The sequence below is a fragment of the Hibiscus syriacus genome, unplaced genomic scaffold (assembly GCF_006381635.1).
Source record: "Hibiscus syriacus cultivar Baekdansim isolate YM2019G1 unplaced genomic scaffold, ASM638163v2 tig00110458_pilon, whole genome shotgun sequence".
NCBI lineage: Eukaryota > Viridiplantae > Streptophyta > Magnoliopsida > Malvales > Malvaceae > Hibiscus > Hibiscus syriacus.
Genome location: NW_024062745.1, coordinates 3,815,642 through 3,837,893, shown reverse-complemented (window position 1 = coordinate 3,837,893; position 22,252 = coordinate 3,815,642). Strand labels below are relative to the sequence as shown.

Sequence of the window (22,252 nt, the reverse complement as noted above, 5' to 3'; positions counted from 1 at the left end):
ATTTTTTAGGTAACAATGAATCACTGTCAAAGACAGCGTGAGAATGTCAAGCCTCAACCTGCTCTGTCCAAGTTGAGTATGTTTCTAACTTCAGGAGGCAGGCTGTGAAGTATCTTCATTCCCAGCCTATCGTTCCTATCCAAATGTCGGCCGCTCCATTTGCTTCGCGTCTAGCATGGGATAGCTTCACCTTCCATTGGTATTGAAGGGGTTTCCGAATCCTCTGGATGATCGAGACTTCATTGGTATTGAAAGGCTGGGCACCGGCCAATGTTATGTTGAAATCCTCCTAGCTAATTGCTGGCACTGTCCCGGAGTAATCCTCCAGCAGTAGCTTCGGTGGTTCTCGGATTGGAGGCTCCATCAGTATTTAATTTGATCGTCCCAGCATTTGGAGGTCTCCATCTTTGCCGCAAAGATTGTTTGATCCCTCCTCGTTGTTTATTGCCATGGCTGCTTTTAATAGTTTGAGCCCATGTCTGCGAGGTTTGCATTATCTCCATCGACGATCAGACCTGTCCATTAAAAGCAAAATTATTACGTTGCTTCCACAAATGCCATAGAATTATGTGTCTACAGTAGTAGGCCTCTTGGTCCGATCCTGTGGAGGTATAGATGTTAGTTTGAATCCAAGCAAACAATGGTAAATGATAGAAATTATTAAGATTATCAATCGGCACTAATTGCTCCCAAACCATTTTAGCTGTCGGACAATCCCGAAGGACATGAATAATTGTTTATTTGCCCCCTTGACAAACTTGCATAATTGCCGAACAAGACCCATAATTTCTCTAATTCATAATTTAATTCCAAACTTTAGGATACTTGAAACTTAATCCAAATCATTCTTTAAACTTAATATTAGCATTCTAATATAAATTTCCACATTATATTTCACATAATACCCATCAAATTTACACAATTTCCAATCCAAATCCAAATTTCCCAAACTTTTAATTTGGGTTCCCAAATTTACCCAACTTATAATTTGATCCAAAACAATATTCCAACATCATAAATCAACATTTAATAATTAACTTTCAGCATAGTCCTTCAACATTTAAACAATTACACTTGTTCCCCCGAAGTTCCTAAATTATGCACCTCTTTTACTATTAGATCCACCTCTTTTCCGGTGTCTCCTGTCTCGAGAGATTCAAAATCTGACGGAGCTTCTATTTCTGAGGTTGATCTCTCAACCCTTGATGAAGTTCTGTTATCTTTTACTGATGCACAGATGTTCACATCGACTTTTCTCTGCCCTGTAAAATATTTTGCCTTCCTGCTTCGGAGAAGAAACGAATCAAAGAAGGCTTTCATGTTCTCGTAGTTTCTGATGAATGATTTTCTTCTGTGATTGGAATTATTATATTGAGAAATTCTATCTTAAACCAAAGAAGGCTTTTGTGTTATAGTAGTTTCTGATGGATGTTTCTTCTATGATCAGAATTATAATGTCGAGAAATTCTTTCTTAAAAATTGTTCAGTACTCTTAACTCGTCAGATTTATTTGGGTATTGAGTTTGCAACCCGAGTCTATGTTGTGTCTTGACCTTCATTCTTTCGTTGATTCCAGCTTCTGTTGGTAAATCTAGATTCATAAAGCTATCATCCGAGGATACAGATCGCCCTGATTTGGGAAGTGCAAGAGTCGTGGTTACAGGTGGAAGAGCTTTGAAAAGTGCCGAGAACTTCAAAATGATAGAGAAGCTCGCAGAAAAACTTGGTGTAGCAGGTATCTACATGAACACTACTCTTCTGAACTTGTAATATCATTGTTTCCTCGTCACGTCCCTTCTTCAATGAATACGCATATGTCAGATTTGTCAATGCGGTATATTAGTCTTTAGTTCTTTTTTATTGATATCACACGTACTGTTTCTTGCTTTTCGCTATAGTTGGTGCTACCCGTGCTGCAGTTGATGCTGGATTTGTTCCCAATGAATTTCAGGTTAGATACATATGGTTCTTCCCTGTTTACAAGTTACAAGCATGCTATAAGGAGCTTGTATCATGCAGGACATCTTACGTATGTTTTCTTATCTGCTCTGTATTACTCATTTTTTGTCAGGTTGGCCAAACTAGCAAAATCGTAGCCCCGGAACTATAGATGGCGTTCGGTGTTTCAAGAGCCATTCAACACTTAGCTGGCATGAAGGACTCTAAGGTTATCGCTGCGGTTAACAAAGATGCCGATGCACCCATTTTTCAGGTGACCTTCATTTCCAATCCAGAGATGCATGTCTGTCCTTGAGAGATGTGAATGCATGGATACATACACAGAAAGGGTGCATATATGACCCCAGTTCATAGATGTTAGATACTGATTGATTCTCACTGCCATTCTATATTCTTATACGGTGCAGGTAGCCGATTATGGACTCGTTGACAATCTTTTTGAAGTGATACCGGAGTTGTTAGAAAAGCTTCCTGAGAAAAAGTAGGCCTGTATACTTCCCAAAGTTGCAAAAATTGTTGAATGGTGTCTAAACAAAGATTCCAATTGAATAGCATTAAAGCAGACTTTGTAGTATTTTGTCACACTAAATAACTCTTCATTTGTGAAGCACCCAAAGTTATACAAAGTTATATATATATATATATAAGCATAATTAGATTTCAATCTCAAATATTTGCCAGGAAAGTGAATACAAGTAGGGATGAATAAAATTTGACTTGTTCGAAAAAACCAAAGTTATTGATTTGACTTGAGTATAAGAGACTCAATTTGACTTGTAATTTCATAAATTCAATTATGTTAAAAAGAAATTAAATAAGATTTAAGTTATAAAATATGATTGGAATAACTTGATTTTTTTAGTAATTAGATTGGTTCTCAAGTATGACTAGTCCATGTATATCTCATATGAAAAAAAATATGAAAAATTATATATGGTTATAGAAAGCAATTTTTTTTATTAATCGAGGGTAAGTGCAAAGTTATATATGTTCAAAGATAACTCTCAACCTCTTGAGATTGAATTCTCACACCCCTGACATTCTCGGTGTTCCAACTCGGATCCTCAAGGAATAATAACAATTCTTTTATCACGAATGCCACTTGGTTCATACTTATAGAAAGTAGTTTAAATTGAAATCAATTAGTACCATAATGTTATAAATATTTACAATTAAATTTAGACAGTAATTTCAACAACTTGACTTGAAAAAAAATTAATAAAATTTGAGTTATAAGATAGGACTCGTGATCTTGGATAACTAGAAATTTTTTTTATTCAACTTGAAAATAAGGATAAGAATAGAAATAGTTAATATTTTCGGTACAACAGAACCAAGCGCATCTAGTGTAGTGGTATCATAGTACCCTCCCACGGTACTGACCGGGGTTCGATTCCCCGGATGCGCATCTAATTCATTCCTTTTATGGCCCATCTGATATATTTTCGCAGCCAATAAACGACAAATACGGAGGATATTGTTGCCTCGCCTCTCACTGCCTAATACCAACACAATACTTAATTTTATGTGTTTGCCTGTTTCCCCTTGTAGCGTGTACTTCTCCCTCACGGTCTGGCTTCTACTTCAGATACAATGAGTCCAGTCGCTGGTTTGATGGATTCAGTTCATGAACCCAATCTCATTGTAAAGATTGCGTCAAAGTACCCTTGCTTTAAACAAACCCAAAATGGTAGCCTCTCGGCCCTCTCCACAACCACCCACACTTTCCATCTCCATTAAAACGACATATTTAAATAATATTGAACTATTTATCAATCGACCACACTTTTCATCTTCTCCGTTAAAACGACTTGTTTAAATAACACCAAACTCTTTATCAATCGACTAAAAAGACAAATATCATCGTTTGTTTTATAATTTAAGAATAATTCTATACGACTCTAATTAGTATTATGATAAAACTCTCTTAATAATAACTCTATCCGAACTTGGTTCAAGTGTAGGCTCATCCATCGATAAATGTGACATGTGATACGTCACAATGTCTCAAAATTTGAGGGGTCTACACTTTAGAAAAATATCACGCTTTTATTTTTAAGAATGTTTGAAGGGTGATACTTTTTTAAATAAAATATCACAATTATTGAGTTATTCTGTGACGTTGTTTTAATTTCATATGTTTAGATTTTTTTATTTTATAAGAAATAATTGTCATACGATAAAATTTGATATTTTACAGTTTTGTCTTATTATAAAGGGTAAATTATATCGTTCCTCATTGTATTATACTCTCTCTCCTATTTTCCTCACCCAACTTTCAATTTTTCTATTTTGCTCACTAAACTTTACAAATTGAATCATTTTGCTCACTATTCCGTTTCCTCTCTAACAGTTGTTGATGTGGTGTTTATTATTATTATTTAATATAAAATAATTAAAAATTTAAAATAAAAACATAAGGTGGTTGGATATCACCGCCGGTCACCGTTGACTGCCGTAGATGGTGGTCGTTTGGTCCTAAAATTGGATGGGTCGTTTCGCCTCGATGTCGTGAGTTCGAATCCGACCTCTATTTTGTCGGAAGTTGCTCCAAAGTCCAAGAATTTGAGATTGAAAGTGAGGAAATCGAAACTTTTTAGTCCAAATTCACGGGTTTTAGGATATTTTTTAACCACCAGATTCGGACTCAGGGGATCGAGACGAACTGACCCATCCCATTATGGGATCAAATGACCACCATCTATGGCAGTTGAAAGTGGTCGGAATGAAAATGACATGGTGGCCGGTGGAGAGAAAATGGAGAAAAGAAGAAAAAAGGATGAATTACACCACTAGTCATTAAACTTTACTCTATCTCATATTTTACTCACCAAAACGACGACGTTTTAGAATATATTTGAGTTTTTCCAAACGGCGTCGTTTTGATTCTTGTGCCATGTCATAATACCGTTGAAAAGTTAACAACAGAGTGAGCAAAATGATTCAATCTGTAAAGTTCAGTGAGCAAAATAGAAAAATTAAAAGTTGGATGAGGAAAATATGAGAGAGAGTATAGTTAGGGATGGACATGGGTCGGGTTGGCCCGACCCGACCCGAGATCAAAGAATCCTCCACCCGAGACCCGACCTGACCCGAGATCAAGGAATCCTCCACCCGAGACCCGACCTGACCAAAACAAGATTTCACCCGACCCGACCCGATCTGAAATAATAAAAATATTATTTTTATTCAATAAAAACAATGACTTAATTGGAAAAAAATAATATATAGAGAGGTAATATTATAATTATTCTTAAATATATAAGGTAAAATTTTCGGATGCCAACAAGGATAACATAAAGCTTAATGTTGAACTTAAAACCCACCTAGCCTTGGAATGGATTAAACTCGACAATCCAACGAATCAACCGCACATACAAAGAATTGACAGACTTACCACCTAACAAGGCATTCGTTCCAAAGAAATGATACCAGCTCCACGTACACCATCAGCAGCACAAAGAGGTAAAACCAGAATCAACAAGTTTCAAAACAGCCAGCGATACTAGATTATACATGCTCCAGACTGATTCAACACTGCAGAGGATTTCAAACAGAAGCCACGCCCCCGAAAGGATAGATAATGAGACTGCTTTCATTACCACACTATGAACATAGATTGCATGTACATTCTTGAGTTAACGAGGGATACTGCCAATTAAATCTAGATTCCAATCGCATTGAAAAAGTGGATCCACAAATCAGCCGAACCTCTTTTGTGCATATAACCCGCCTCAGCCTGCATTTCCAATGTTGTCCACACCACCAAACGACAAACAACGCTACACCAATCAACGGGAGAATTCCCAACGAACACCTTCTCGTTTCATGACATCCAAAGCTTCATAAAGCCACTGCTATCGGGATTAACAGCATCCCGCTTCACTTGAAATGAGTTTAGAACACTGAAAGACATAATCCCTGACATATATATGTGATAATGCAAAGCAACCTTATTGGGTGCATTGATGTAGAGAAAGAGATACACATAGTATATGTAATAAAATGTGGAAAACAACCTAGATGTTGTACTACCATTGACAAAGGAACTAAACAAAGACCCCTTTTCTTCGGTCGAGTTTCTTCATTTTCTCCCCCATTGATGGAACTCGATTCATCTCTCTCCCTTGTTGATCCACTTCCTTTCTCCTCCTGCAACAACAAAAATTTACCACAAATCATTTTTTAGAACCAAGTCTTAGGTTCGAGCCCGAACTTAATGTTAACAAGGATTTAAGCAACACAAATCATACATAGAAGAAGACGACGATGAATAGTGAGTAATTGATTACTTACCTTTGATATGTCCGTGCCATCTTTCATCTTCATGATCTTACCAAACTGGTTCTCCATGTCACACATCTACAAAAACAAAAGAAAGTTGACACTTCAATTATTATTTTTCTTAAACACCATAGGGACGGTGTAAAATTTTATGTTAGGAGAGACGATATTTTAAAATTTTAGGATACTAACTTGTAAAATTCTAGAGAACCAAAATAAATTACCAATAGAAAATATAAAGAGAATATCTAAATATATGATAATTTATAATTTTCGGGGGTGATTACCCCTGCCACCCCTTCGTCCATCATAAATGTTTACATAAAGAAATGAAAAGAGCTGACCTTGGGGCTATTGAAAGGAGAGCTAGCAGTGTCTTCCAAATCTTCATCAAAAAAACAGGCAGAGGATCCATTAGTCTTCCTCTTCTTGAAACTCAACCTGTTCTTCTTACTGCTTTATTATTATGTTCCAATGAAACCAGAGATGGTCTGGTGATTGATGTCGGAGGAACAACAGCTTCTGTTTCCATTCATCTCAACAACATCATCGTTGCCATTCGAGAAATCTTTAAAATACATAGTCCAACTACTTTCCTCCGGGTTTTCATCGTCGTCATAGTGAGGCGGAACCGGCGTCGATCTGCTCATGGAATCCATGGGAAACTCGGAATTCTTCAACGTAGGAGACAACAAAAGAAAGACCTGATAAAACCGTTCTGCACAACTATATATATAGAGAGAGAGGGGGGGGGGGAAGAAGAGACGAGAATAATTTAGAATCTATGTGGGATGTTGGGGGGAAGAATGTGTTCACCAACAGAGATTTGTTATACCAAAATGTATTTGGTTAATGGGTGGACTTAAAACTTTCCCACTAATCTTTTCGTTGAATCTCTCTCTCTCTCCCGAGTCACGTAGTTAGACCAAATTACCAATGTAATTTTTCTTCTTTCAAACTCATCCTTGTTGGATAGATTTTTAAATGCTTGAATATTTAATTTTAAGTATATGGTACAATAAAACTCATCAAGTGATTTTGATTGTAAAAAGGAATAACGTTATTCCCTCAAATTTGAACAGTTATGTTCGTAAAATGTAGTGCTAAGAAAGAATGAGTGTTTTTTCTTCCTCAAATCATTTGTTAATAAAAGCTTAATTCCCCCCCCCCCCTCTTTCTGCAGATGGATAATATGGGTGAAAGTGGGAGTCATAACATCCAATACCTAGAGGAACAATTCAACAATGGTGGTTTTGATGATATCGAGAAGATAGTTGGAGCAAAAGCATTAGAAGAGAGAGAGTGCTTCTTAATTTTAATTTGAGAATAAACCCTACTTTATTCATATTTTAATTTTTACTTTATTCATATTTTAATTTTTACTGTATGCTTATATAGTGAAATGATAAATATAGGGAAAGTGAATCCAAATAATTAATGCCAAAAAAAAGAAGCGGGAAGCTCACATGAAAGAAAAGAGAAGTGTATATTGTGTTTTATATCTTTCAAACACCCGAAAAAGAACAGTTTTGACTGAGATTTCAGAGCTTAATTCCCTCTAGATGAAGTACTAAGTTGTAGATTTCAGAAGCTCACACCTTTTGCAATTGCTGTGGAGGGACCGCAGATGTGGGTGGCGGGATGGGAAACGGCTTTATCTCAAATTGGACCACAGTTTATCTGGTAACAACAAGAAGTACTAAGTTGTAGTTCCTTGTTCTGTTTCCATTCGCTTACTATTGTCTGGATTTATCCATTCAACTCTTCCAGATGCTTTGCACTCATTAGATAAACTTATCAGAAGTTAGATACTCCATCATCCATTTACGAATTTTTCAGAGAATACATATTTTTGAACCGATCTTGAATTTGGTGCTTCTTTTCAAAAACTGATGCAGTTGGATGATTTATACATCGAATTTGATTAATCTTTAGTGAATTTATGCCTCGAATCACGTATAACCTGAACCGAACCAGTAATTATCTATTATAGTTTCATTAAAGATTCAGCTAGGCTCATACTACATTATATTATTTCTCTTTAATTATCTTCCTCTTCTCAAGTACTGCAATGTTTAGGTTCTCATCATGATGTTTATTTTCTTCTATGAATTTTGTACCATTAGATGCTCTTTAACGACACCCGTATGCTAACAAAATTGTGGGTTCGATCGTATTCTGATAGGTGGGTAGCAGCCCAAAGTATTTTCTATCATCTCTACAACCAGGTCTCATACATGTCCCTCGACGAGATCTCTCCCTTGACATTTAGCATTGGCAACACCATGAAACGTATATCCGTTATAGTCTCGTCCATCATCATCTTCCACACACCTGTCCAGCCGGTCAATGCTCTTGGAGCCGCCATCGCTATCCTCGGAACCTTCTTGTATTCTCAGGTGAGTAATAACACGTAACTAAGAACCATGCGACAGCATTATGTTATAAAAACAGCCACGTTCTGTGTCTTTGGTCTGTTTACGGGACAATCTATTAACCCCTACTTGTAATCTTTTGAACCTGGTACTAATTGAAAATAGAAATCCATTGATGTCGAAACCGGGGCAGACTGACAAATTATGTCGTTTTGACGGTCGATTTTACTATATGTAATAATGAGAACGATACAGAACATGACAAAATAAGGAAGTGGATAACATAAACATAATACAAAACACACGTATTCGACTTCAACGCCGCTCTACGCCAGCCTAACAACCTTTGTTGACCCCTTGCAACGTCAATTAGACCTTACAGCCACATGCATCAGTCTCTTCTTATGAGTCCCCTTATGAGTTATTGGGTCGATTTCGATAATTAGGTTTTGACGAACTTGGGGCCAGTGGACGTGAGACAACTATAAGAAAGAAGGACGGAGAGAGAGAAAATTGATAAGAACGGCGAAAAGGTGGTGTCTGAAAGACGTGTATTTTGCATAAGAGCGGTGATATGACAAATGGGTGGAGACATTGTTGCGACGACGATGGTGAGCAAAACTGTGATGGGAGCTAGGGAGAATCATTGGATGAGCGCTGACGTCGTTTCGATGACGATGGTGAGCAAAGTAGCGATAGGATTTTGGGGGACTCGTCGGACGACAACGTGAAGACGGTGGTGGGAGTAAAAGAGCCCATGGGATGATCAAAGATAAATTGAAATAAAAAAATATATTCACACAATAAATCCCTAAATTTTTGACAATTTTGAAAGTAGGCTACTAAATTATTATTAAATTGTTACAAATTATTACAAACTAAAATGAGAACCAAATTGATAGAATTTTTAAATAATTGGATTTTTGAATTTTTTTAATTATGATCAATTCGATAGAATTTGTAAGTTTCGTGAAATAAAATTGTTATAATACCAATACTACATCACCACTTCTGTTAAGTCAACTATGAAACCAATACTGGGCGGCCAAAATAGAAATGAAAAACGACGTTAATTATGATTTTGAAAAAAACAATAGTTTGTGATCAGAAAAAAAATGCGATAATAGATAGGTGAGTAAATAGGTAATTTACCTATTTGATTGTTATAACAGAATAAATTCGGACCCATCTCCCTCTAAGTTCCTTTGAAACGCAATTGGAATTATTCCATCTCCACTCATCACCATATTTCAATCCCTTTATATATAAATATAAAGAACCCTTTCAGGAAAACAAATCAGATTCTCCTATTTTCTTTCTTATTCAGTTATTTATTCAGTCATTCTTGTGTTGGGGGATGGGAGATTGAACTGAGTGGTACATATCAAATTCGTTAAATTTGATTTTGGCCCTTTTCTATGCTCAAATTACAGATGTAGTCCTACTTTAGTCTAACGTAATTTGACTTTTCATTTTTATATCGTCATTAATCTAAATTATTAGCACTTGATTCATATACTAATGTGGATATTTACTGTGAAAGAAATCAATCTCAGCCTTCTATGGGTGAAAACAGGTGATTAAGATTAAAAATAAGAAATGTGAAAGATATTTACTGTGAAAGAAATCAATCTCAGCCTACTATTTTCACTTATCCAATGATCATGAATCTGTGTAAAATTAAAGAGTTTTATATTGTGTAATTGAATCCTAACCCTATATACGATTGTCCCGAATAAGAAGAATAAGAAGAAAAAAAGAAGCTAACTTTGAAATTTGAATATGATACAAGGAAAAGCAAAGGCAATGAAAAGAAATGAACCAAACGATGAAAGACCAGAGTTGGGTGATTGTGGTGGGGTCAATTTGGTGCGAAGAAAACTTGTTGTTTTTCGCTCTCGTGTTCTATTTTCTTTCTACTTCAACTCTGTAGATAAAAATCAGTGAAAAAAAAACCCAAAAAGAAATGGTAAAGTAATTTTTAGTCCCTGACTTAGCAACTTTTCCTGATGTGATCATTAAACCTTTTTTTTTTGTCTATGTTTCTGAACTTGAATCTTTTATCATAAAAAAAGATAAAAATTCAGAGACTAATGTAGATCTAACAAGAGTTAAGTCCAAGTTGAAAAAAATTACTAAATTCAGGGACTAAAACTAAAAAACCAGGTTCTAGAAGTCTATAATGGGTTCCCCAATAGTCAAGTTTCTCTCAACCGTCCATGGCAAGTTAAAGAGTTTAGCCATGATGAACTTGAAGATCTTGTTCACATTGATGTTATGGTTAGCACTTGAGAAGAAAAGGGTTGCCTTCATTGCCTTTGCATATGCTCTTGCCTGTTTCAGTTTCAACTTTGGTTAGTTTTATTGCTTTAAAAATTGCCCCAAACAACAATAAAACAATAAAGCTTCTTTTTTTAAGAGCATTATTATCGAATTGGTTTACTTCCCAAAAGGAAGTTTCTTTGTCTGAAGTAATTAAATTCCAAATTCCCTACTTTTTAAATCAACAAGTGCCCCCCTTTTTTGTGTTTTGATCTTTAAATAGGGTCTGAGAAAGATAGGGAAATGTTTGTCACAATTGTCAAATGGCTGACAGGATTGACAAAGGAAGACTCCCCCATAACAATTCCTCTTATTCAAATGACACATTAATCACATATGTATTTTCAGGTCACACATGGATGGATCGAGGAAGGCCGGTAGGACGGTCATCCCCTAAAAATGGGTATTTTTATGTTTGACTAAATATCTTTTATTTTCGATCATGCTGAATATAAGTACGACACGAATACGAAAGAAAATCAAATAAGCTATGCAAAAGAACAAATGCAAGTTGTGTACCTGAGTAACAATAGTCCATTGCAAATCTGGGGGAAGCCTAACAAAGTCATCAAATTTTGTTCCTATTAATATTGGAATTGCAGTCTGCAAATATCATGGAGGAAAAAGAACACTTTAAAACCTGGGAAACTGGTATAAGAACATAGGCAAAAACATCTTAAGGCCTCCACTCCATAAAATTCTTTACTGAATATAAAGACCACCTAATAATTGGAGCACTACTAATTCTATGGCCCTAGTACTGAAAGCTTCACATCAATCCTCTTTATTATTTCCAAGTATGAAGCTTGAAAATTTGACACCAACTAATGATTTCTTCATCAATTTCACCCTACATTCATTTACAAGGCAACAGTTTCTTTCTTAAATGAACAAATTACTGATTTTAGTACCTGATTCCATTTCCTTGCTTGACTATACCATCCAACAACACTGCAAAATCAAAAAAAAAGTTGCAGATATCAGGAAACAATACCATCAATTTGCATTTGCAGGGCTAATTTTCCAGTTGAAAAACAGGTTTTCAAGCTAACCTGTTAAGGGTGCACCGGCTTGTTAGATCAAACATAAACAAAATTGCTACTGAATCTTTACAAGCAATTGGAAGATGATCAAGAGAGTTACTGTCACCTGTAATGAAATAATCACACAGAAAAACAATGAGAAAAAGAAAAGAAAAGAAAATTTCTGGTTTTGCAGCAAAAGAAGAAAGATTTACCTCCTACATCCCATATGCTGAAAGCAATCCTAGCACCTTGGACAAACAATGTTTTGTTTACTAAATTTAATCCAGACATTTCTAAGCTTCTCTCGTGTTCATCCCCAACATATTTGATCTCCAGAAAAGGAAAAAAAAGGGGTTAATTCTATTAAGAAAAGCTACTTACTATTCTAAGCGGAGTTTCATCAAACACAAAAGGAAACCAAAAATCAAGTTTCTCACCAGAAAACTAGTTTTCCCAATCTGACAGTCACCTAACAAACTGATCTTCAAACTAACCAAATCCGAATCCGTCTCGTACCCGTCGTTCGCTAAGCCCTTGACATCGTCATCTTCGTCTCCGATAACAACCGCCCCTTCCACCAGAGAAGAACCCCGGCGAGTCAACTTTCTGTAGTGAACTGGTTGTCTTCCTATAGAACAAACAAGAATCCTATCCCAGATGTACCTAAAAACCTTCGAAATATCGATACCCTTCCCAGTATACTCCATTTAATGTTGACGTGAACAATTTTCCGATAAATTTGTGTCATTTTCTTTTCCCGGCGGCTTCATGAACGGTTCCGGACATGAAAGATCGGTCGTTGTTCCAACATAGGCTTTTGTTTTTGTTTCTTTTTCTCTTGAGCTTTATGCTTTGAAGCAGCTTAGTATCTTTGTAATGTAATAGGGGGGGATAACGGTTGACCGGTATTTCTATTTTTATACCCAAATAGTCCAAAATGCCGGCTTCTTGGGGTTTACGTACGGTGGGTATTTGGGTCAATTTCCGACGTTGATAAAGACGATAAGGGTAATTTTGTCATTTCGTTAAAAGGGTAATTCTGGAAGATAAGAGTATTTTATTTTTTTAGTTTTATGTGTTTTTTAGGGATAAATCTTTGTCTACATACACCAAGCACAAGAATCTTGTGACGTGTCTTTTAAAGATAAGAAAAAACAAGAATATTGTCTTTTTATTATTAGGTTTAATATGTAAATTGTCCCTATACAATAAGAAAATTATCAGTTTGGTATCAAGAATTTAATATGTAAATTTTCATGTAAATTTAGATGTATACTTAAAGTATGGTTCATATAAGAGTCCTATGGATCATGCTTCAATAACTATCTAGATAGCTGACAAGAGCCAGAGGCTTATTCACAAGTTATATATGTACAATAAGAAAAAAAAGAATTAATCTTAGATTTTGATTTCCCTCAATCCAGTGGTCGTATAAAAGTGTGAAACTAAACGAGTTTTATACAGTGTAAGTGGAGGAGGACCATAACCCTAAAAAATAAAACCAACACATAAAATACATTAATAAATGTATTTACATATATGGTCAAAACTATAGTATTAATTATTTGTTCCATTAAAAAAAGTGGGTATTTTAGCTCTCATAACATCCACAAGGATCCATGTTTCAAAATATTAAAAGTTGGTAATCAAACAATGAAAGGTCCTTGTCCAAAGAGAAAACATTGAATATATTATCCGTTTGGTAAAGCAATGAGTGTCCTACGAGTGGGAGGGACCACATTTGACATTCGGACCAGAACCACCTATCTAACTGATATAAGAACTAATTTGTTTGCTAGGAAGGTTAATGGAGTTGGGTAAGCCATGAAACTCTAGTACCAAACTGTATTTATTAAACAATTATTACAAAAAAGATTTAAACAAAATGTTAGCTTAAGTACTACCTTTCTTACCACCTTTCTATATGGTTTTCTTAATCATGTTTTTCATCAATTTTTGTTAGGGTAAATTACACAAATGGTATCTCAACTATTGAGTGTTGCTTTGTTGAGTCTCTCGATTATTAAAAGTTATAAATTGGTCATTCAACTATTCATATGTTCAAGACTCATCATTTTTCATTTAAAAGTTAACATCAATCTAAGCTAGACAAACTTGCGGACTGGGATATGATAAAATTTGATCCCAGAATCTCAAACGACTATCATATTCCAGTCAACATCTTAACGTTCAGATCAAATAACAATCAATTTTTAGCGAAAAAGGGCAAGTTTGAAATATATGAATAAATAGGTGACCATTTTGTGACTTTTAATAGTCAATGGACTCAACAAAGCAATGTCCTATAGTCAAATGATCATTTTATAACTTTTAATAATTTGGGACTCAACAAAGCATCACCCTATAGTCGATGAAATATTTGTATACTTTACCATTTTTTAACGATTAAGAAAAATATTGGTAATGATATTAAATATATATGTGTATATAAGGATGAATTGAGTTGTATTGAGGCACGGTTAGGGATGGCAAAAAAACCCGAATCCGACGGGGAAAATCGAAAATCGAATTAAACGGGGATGGGGAAAATCGTTTATGCTAAACGGGGACGGAGAAAAATCGTTTATGTTAAACGGGGACGGGGACGGGTTTAGTAATCCCCGATTACCCGATTATCCGGCCCGATACTCGACCCGATAAATATTAAAAATAATTAGTATATATATATAATCGTTCATACTTATTTATTTTTAAACGGGTATCCTCGTTTAGCATAAACGGTTATTTAAACTGGTATCGGGCCGGGTATATATATTTAAATTAAATATATAAATATTATATATATATTTTTAATTTAAATTAAATTTATTAATATTATATATATATAATAATTATTTTTAATATTTATGCTAAACGATACCCGACCCGATAAATATCCTCGTTGCCATCCCTAAGCACGGTCGTATCTTTAAAATTTTTAATTTTTTATGTAATTTAAATATTTTTATTATATTTTTTATTCCAAAGGAGTGGTTAGTGGTTGACAGTGACAAACCAGATGGGTGTTTTAACTCGATTTCATATTAGTTCTCTGGAAGAAATAAATATCAAAGGGATCAATCGTTATCATGATTTCTAATGCTCAACAACACGTCAAGAAAAAAAGGGTAAAGAACAATGAATTAAATCATTAATTGTATGCATATTTCATATTGAATACAGTGATTGATAGCTATGTTAATTGATGTTAATTTATTGAAAATAATTTGATTGTGAACTTAATCTTATTAGAAGAATGTATTTATGTAGAATTTATTATTGAAATGCAAGAAGGGGACAATGATGGAGAAGTTCCGGTATGAAAGATTGATGCTGAAAGATCACCTCATATGAAAGACTCTACAACCCACCTCACAATGGATCGATTGAAAAAAAGTTGTCTTCGTGTTTATGTTTATTCGTTTATTTTTTAAAGTGTTTGTATTCGACTCGTGTTCGTTTAAATTTTTAATGTTATGCTCGTGTTTGTTTATTGTTTTTGAATGTGTTCGTGTTCAGTTCAATTTATTTAGTGTTTGTGAATATATTTATTTAATGTTCACGGACATATTCGTTTGTGTTTGCCAACATATTCGTATAGCGTTTATCATCACATTTATATGTTCAAAAAATTGATAAAATTACACCACTAGTCCTTAAGCTTCCCAATTTGAATTCCAAAATTCACCCTTTATTCAATTTAGTTTCTGTCTTCACCAATATTGAAAATGTAAAAAAAATAGAAAACAAAAACCCAGGTGAATGAGCTTATAATCGAGTCAAACGAATTTATCAGTGAACATAAAAAAATCAAATACACCTATGTTCGCGTTCATTCGTTTATTAAATGAACATAAAATTCTTGTTCATACTTAAATATTTATAATAAATGAACGTTGCACGAAAGATTCTCAAACTGTTTATCGAACACTCTATCCATTTATACCCCTAACAATGAGGACAGGTTGAAAATTTTGCTGAGGATGTAGATGGCACTGTTATTACATGAAATTGTTGTTCAAGATTGAAACTTCTGCTGGCTTGGGTTGTTTAAAATTGATGTCTAATACATGAAAGTGGCGTTTGTCTCTGTGAAAGGCCAGCTTCTTCAACAGCAAATCCAACCACAATGAAAACCGATCTTCCTGCAAAAGAGACCTGAAGCAATGCAGGTGATTAGACAAATGCATTCTATAGCATGCTCCCCTGTGAAAACCTAACGACAGTCTCATCCGATGATCAAGCGATACAACAAGTCATTCATTTGTACACATGACAAGCTCCACAAATCATAAAGATCATTTATTTTCAGTTGAATAGGCAAACATCACTGAGTCCTGAATAGAAATTGCATTTCACTTTTTTGCCTTCCATACTAGCTCATGATCAATACGAACGCAGTTAAAACTTGTACCCCTAAAATATGACACAGAAATGCATCCAAAAATCAGTACACGTTCGGTTTGTCATCACCATATTTATGTTCGTTAACATGTTTTCTTAGGAACTTGATCCAAGCAACTCTACAAAATTCCCTAGTTTGATCAATGGATAACAGGCTTCAGAGGATGTGCTCTAACGTTGGACAAGTCGAGAGCAGAATCAAGCTCTTCATCCAGTTCACCGACAACACTTCTGCAATAATTAAAGAATAAAAAGTTAACATTTTATAGAAAGCATATACAGCAAGTCAACCAAGCTAACAACTGAAAATCCCTAATAATGAAGAGGAAAAGCGACATACATGTTGTCGCCTCTTATTATGTACAAACCCAGCACAAGTTGCTGAACACCTTCCTGCAAATTTCAACTCATAATAATCATAACAAAGGAAATCATCCAAGGGTCGAATTATATTATATTTAGGATGAAGAAAGAACTCTTGCTTCTTCAATAAACCAACCAAGTGCCAGAGATTAAATGAAAAAAATAGTAATAAAGGCATAGCTTGTTGAATAGGGACACAAACCTTGGTTGAGTACACACGTTCATGAGATTCATCGAGAATGATATTTGTGGCCTGGTCGAAGCCTTTTAAAACTCCCTTTGTTTTCAGGAGGGAAAAATAAGCAAAGGTGTAATGTTGCAAATTAGGACCTCATTGAAACTAAGAATAGTTTAGAAATATGCAAATAAAATGATTGTATTTCAAAAGATTAAGAAATGCATAGAAAGAATGCCTTGACATACCACAATGTTGCGTCCATCATTGGTAATGACCGAGATCATCTCTGCACATGAAGGAAATGGTTCAGAGAGAGAGAGAGACGGGGAGAGCCTAATTAACTTCGACCAAAAATGCCAATCAAGAATATACAAAATAGAAAAACAGCTTGAAAGTTGATGCGGAATCAGCCCGTCTGTTCGTTTTCCTTTAGATGCTATGTTAAAACATTTCAAGAAACAAAGGGATTATTTCAGTTAGCTTACGATCTACAAGAGACTCGAGTCCAGGGCCAGTTGCCATTTTGAAGCTCGGAAACAGCAGTAAATGTGATTAGAAAGACAATTTTCTGCACAAGGAAAGGGAGGATATAAGATCCCGAGTGCAACAAATCCGTGCACAAAATCAAGCAGACAAGATGCATTACAAAGAACACAAAAATAAGATCCACGGAAAGTACTATTGATTCTGTTCGTAATTTGGAGAACCAAAGGCGAGCATACGAGAATACCATTGAAACTAACACGGGGACAAATATTTCATGACTCAAATGCATTGTAATTCTTCAAAAATTCCTTTTAATTATCATGGAGACAAATCCACTACTAGAGCCCTATACAACTGCAACTCGACACTTGATCAGATTCCATTACTGCAGTCCTATACAAATTACAAACAAAACAAAAGTAATCAAATGCTTTCAGCATCAACACAGATTTCAAAACCACTCATTTAACAAACCCAAGTCTCAGATTCCCGTATTTGATCAGATAAACAACTCGAAACTATAAAATTTATATTAACAGTTAAGAACCAATAAGAAATCATAGCAGAAGAGTTAGTAAAAGACAGAAATTTTGAAGGAGAAGAGCCCAAACCTAATGCGGAGCAGCTTAAGGGGTCAGTTAGGAACTCGAATATTTGTCGGGTAGGGTTTTCCAAAGTATGCCGGCTGAGTTAGGGTAGAGAGAAGGGGAACAAGTAAGAGCTCGAAAATAGATTATCGGGGTTTTGGTTTCCTATTTAAAATATAGTGACGTGGCGTAATCTCTGTTGTAGGATACTTTTTAACAATGGCGTGGCATTTGATCTTTGCTGTTATTGGCTTGTAATATTTCATCTTGCATTTGATCATGAGTGTATTAAATTAACGTGTGTGTGTATACAGACAAACAGTTCTAGTTCTACCATGTTAAAAATGATTAAATTATATTAAAATATTAGTATTTCATTTATATTCATTACATATTTATCTAAAATATATGGGTAAATTACAAATTTCATCACTAAACTTTACTCTCTCTTATTTACTTATTGAACTTTAATTTTTTTAAATTTTCGTACATTGAGTTTTTTTATCACTCCGTCGTTAAATAGTTAACGGAGTTAAAAAGAAATCGTTTAAAAAACAAAAACAAAATTTTCACTAAAGTGATGTTGTTTTGCATCTATATGATAATTTATTTATAACGTCGTTAGTGAGAAAACAGTTGAGTGATAAAAAAACTCAATGTATTAAATTCAGTGAGGAAACTAATAAGATTTAAGGTACAATAAATGAAATTAAAATGATTTAAAGTACAATGAGTGAAATATGAAATAAGTAAAGTTCAATTGTTGAATTTATAATTTACCCAAATATATATATATATATATATATATATATATATATATATATATATATATATATTTGTATTAATATAATTATCCAAAATCATTGCAGATTCCCAAATTCAAATATTAGTGTTAAATCTGCGGGAGTTACAAGCGGTTCCACTTTTCATTGGAGTCTTCACTTTTCTCTTGCGTCCGGGCCAGTGGTAGTGGCTTTTCCCGCCCACTCCATTGTCATTTCTGGTTTTTGTTTTTATTTTTTAATCACTAGTTATTGATTTTTTCGGTTTATGTTATATTTTTTCATATTTTCAATCATATTTTCTCTAATAAAAGATATCATGACTACCACTATTTTCGCACTCTTGGTACAAGTTTCTTCTCTCGATCTTCTTATTGGTTTATGGTTTTACAGATTTTCTTGGTTGATTGCTTTCCTGATGCGTGGTCGTTTGCGTATGACATTTTGTTGACTTTCGAATATATACATCGGATGAGATTACAATTACAAGAGGATTGGTTTTTCGTTCGTTCACTCAACTATTCAAACACAACATGCTGTCACTAATCGTACATCGTTATATTTCTCTTATAATTATTTTGAATGTATGTATGACATTATCATACATCGTATCGTATCTTTTATAATTAATATAATCAATGTTTTTCTTTCAAATATATTATCATAAATCCGTTATTAAGAAGGCGATTGCGTTGCAAGTGTTTGTTGACGCCATTGTTTCCGGTTATCAGTCCGTGCAATTGAGCAATGCCGAGGTTGTGGATCGAAGGCAAGATATTATCGATTCTTCTGATAGTTGCGTTCAGTCTCTGGAGTCGGAAGATCTCGACGAAACAATCAATGACGCTGAAGGCTTGCCTGATTCGAGTGAATCGGAACGCACTGCTGCTGCTGCTGCAATTCAAGGGAACGAGGAGGAGACGTCAGAAACTAGTCGAATCGATTCCTTTGCCAATCACGAGAATGCAATTGAAGAGGAGGATGAACATGAGAAGGAAGAAAAAGGGGCGAATACTGTTGGCGAAGGAGAAAGTGGGAGAAAGGAGATGATTTTAGAGATGGATAATGGAGGATAACGAGAAGATGATGAGGTCGATGGAGAAGTTGTCGGAGAGGAACGAAACGCAGACTCGGATGCTGTGCGCGTTGACTCAAAGCTCCGATTGCAACTTTCATCCTGGTAAATCACTGGGGGATCAGTCTGTTCATGGAAGTATTCAAGGCCTTTAGCTGCACTGATTGCAACTTTCATCCTGGTGTCCCAGTCCAATGGATTCTTCTGTGCGGCTAAACCTGAAGGCCATGATCACAAACAACTGAATACGTCTAGAACACTTCAAACAAATATCAGACTCATCCAAAGAACAAATCATGGAAAGAAGACCTTCAAAGCTCCGAATCACGTCATAAGTATCCTTAGATGTTAAACATACCTAGAAGGTGACTCTCCAAGGAGCCATTAGCCATGTATTCGTAGACCAAAATCCGTTGATCTCCATCGGCACAATATCCGACCAACGTCACGAGGTTAGGATGGTCGAGTAAACTCAACATCAAGACCTCAACAAGGAACTCTCTGTTCCCGTGGTATCCATTCCTGTCAAGTTGCTTGACAGCAACAACCTGATACAACAGAACAACTATATGTAAACATATATATATATATGCATGCATGCATGTATGGATGGATATGTGAACAACCTGATTCGGGTTCTCAACCTGCTCTTTGTAGACCCTCCCAAAACCACCTTAACCAAGCTGATTCTCTGAGTTGAAGTTGTTAGAAGCAGTGCATAAATCACGGTAATCAAAAGTTTTTACACTCGTCTTGCCCTTACCCCTTTTTACTATTTATTCGGCAATGTATCTCTTTCGGTTTCCATTTGCCAAAAGAGAGGAAATTTTTGTTCAAAACATCAATCAATCAACCACCTTTAGGCTCTAGGATTCAACTATGTTACTCCTCGGGTGCGAGTGTCGAACACGGATACGAACATTCGAGACTTGTACATCCATTTCCATGGCCGTAGTTACCTAAACAAAGAATGAACATGGCTTGGCAATGGCAAACAATTAAGCATCTATTTCAAACACCCATTTCATCAAACAAATTGTGTTCATGGATTGAATTGAGAAAAACATAAAACAGGATCAACAAAAAATATATGCAGAAAACATGTTCCTTCCATTACATGTTTGATTGGTGATGAAATTGGAGAAAATTTGTACCACTCTTGAACGAAATATTGGCAAACGAGGGCATATCTTTTAGTGCTCTGGGCTCATCGGTTCCGTCACTCTTGTTGCATATTGTCTCTACCGACATACAACACGAAAAGCAGCTCATTGTTCGGTCGTCTTTTTCGTTGTCGTCGGGATATGAATAAACAACAAAATCCTCGGAAACCCAGGTCTAAAAATCGACTGCTTTAACAACAAAAAAGATCCCTTGAACCAAAATTTATGAGGTGATCTAGTATGAAGAAAATCCACAGCCGAGCTGTGAATTTTCTTAAATTTCTCAGGCCCCTCGGGAGATCAAACGGATATGTTTTTCTCATATTGTTTGTTCTGGCTTCTGTCATTTCCAAATCCCATTGACCCCATATTGCCAAAAATAGCTTGGGTCTTGCTAAAGATAGAATCCGAGAGAAAGTTTTCTTATTTTTTAACTACCTGTTTCGTTATCAAGAAAATTTCTGGAAAATCAATATGGTTTTCTATTATTATATGCTTTGATTTGATATGATTCTTTGTTTGCTCTATGTTCAAATTCGATCTATTACATTTGTACATAATCCATCAAATACATAAGAAATTGTATCACTATTGCAAACAAGTTAGTGATTTACGGGTAAGTAAAATTCTGCTTATTGGACGAACTATGTTATTTGGTTAAAAGAATAATTATTACTTTTAAAGTTATTAGGTTAAGATTCGCTTAATAAAACTCGTTTAGTTTTACACTTTCTTGTGACCATTAAATTAAAAGAAATCAAAGATTAAGATTAATTATATATATATATATATATATATATATATATTTAGGTGGTTGGTGGTAGGATTGCATCGAACTGAGAAAATAATAGTTCAAATTTAAAATTATCAAAAAATAACAAACTTTTGTTTCACTTTTGTTAATAAATTATTTATTTAATTCAAAATCATACCTAATATTACATTTTAATTTCATTTCGGTCATTCTATCAAAAAAATTAATATAATTGTTGATGTGATATTTTTAAAATTTTTTAATAATGATATGACATTACTTGATGATGCATGTCAGCATCAAAGTCAATTTTTAACGTTGGATAACCTAAATGAAACCAAAACGTAATATTTTATATGATTTTAAAACATAAAATAGTTGGGTGACCAATAAGAAACAAAAATGATAGTTGAGATACTAAAAGTGTTGTTTACCTTGTTTAATAAGGTGCAAATTTTCTTTTACTTACATGATAACATACACAAATGGTCCTAA

The 22,252-nt window shown here is 34.8% G+C and overlaps 1 protein-coding gene, 1 non-coding gene and 3 pseudogenes across 2 annotated transcripts; 2 read left to right on the top strand and 3 right to left on the bottom strand.

The window, feature by feature from the left end:
* The first annotated feature begins 15 nt into the window (after positions 1–15).
* On the top strand, positions 16–2,517 carry LOC120126602 (annotated as a pseudogene).
* A 779-nt stretch (positions 2,518–3,296) lies between these two features.
* On the top strand, positions 3,297–3,367 carry TRNAG-CCC. The gene has a single exon. It is a non-coding gene; the product is annotated as a tRNA-Gly (tRNA).
* Positions 3,368–10,784: 7,417 nt separating this feature from the next.
* LOC120126588 lies at positions 10,785–12,766 on the bottom strand (annotated as a pseudogene).
* Positions 12,767–16,288: 3,522 nt separating this feature from the next.
* On the bottom strand, positions 16,289–18,145 carry LOC120126352 (sm-like protein LSM8). Its single transcript, XM_039144566.1, has 6 exons — positions 18,008–18,145; positions 17,396–17,478; positions 17,156–17,196; positions 16,935–17,009; positions 16,710–16,762; positions 16,289–16,600 (listed from the first exon to the last, which is right to left on the bottom strand). The coding sequence occupies exons 2-6, from the start codon at positions 17,430–17,432 to the stop codon at positions 16,510–16,512; spliced, it is 297 nt and encodes a 98-aa protein (XP_039000497.1). The 5' UTR covers positions 17,433–17,478; positions 18,008–18,145; the 3' UTR covers positions 16,289–16,509.
* A 1,297-nt stretch (positions 18,146–19,442) lies between these two features.
* Positions 19,443–21,112, bottom strand: LOC120126432 (annotated as a pseudogene).
* Between the last annotated feature and the right edge of the window lie 1,140 nt (positions 21,113–22,252).

Coding starts and splice junctions, on each gene's coding strand:
- LOC120126352 (XM_039144566.1), bottom strand. CDS start 17,432: ATGGCAACTGGCCCTGGACTCGAGTCTCTTGTAGATC. Junction 17,197..17,395: donor ACTCGAGTCTCTTGTAGATC/GTAAGCTAACTG, acceptor CTTCATGTGCAG/AGATGATCTCGGTCATTACC. Junction 17,010..17,155: donor ATGATGGACGCAACATTGTG/GTATGTCAAGGC, acceptor CTGAAAACAAAG/GGAGTTTTAAAAGGCTTCGA.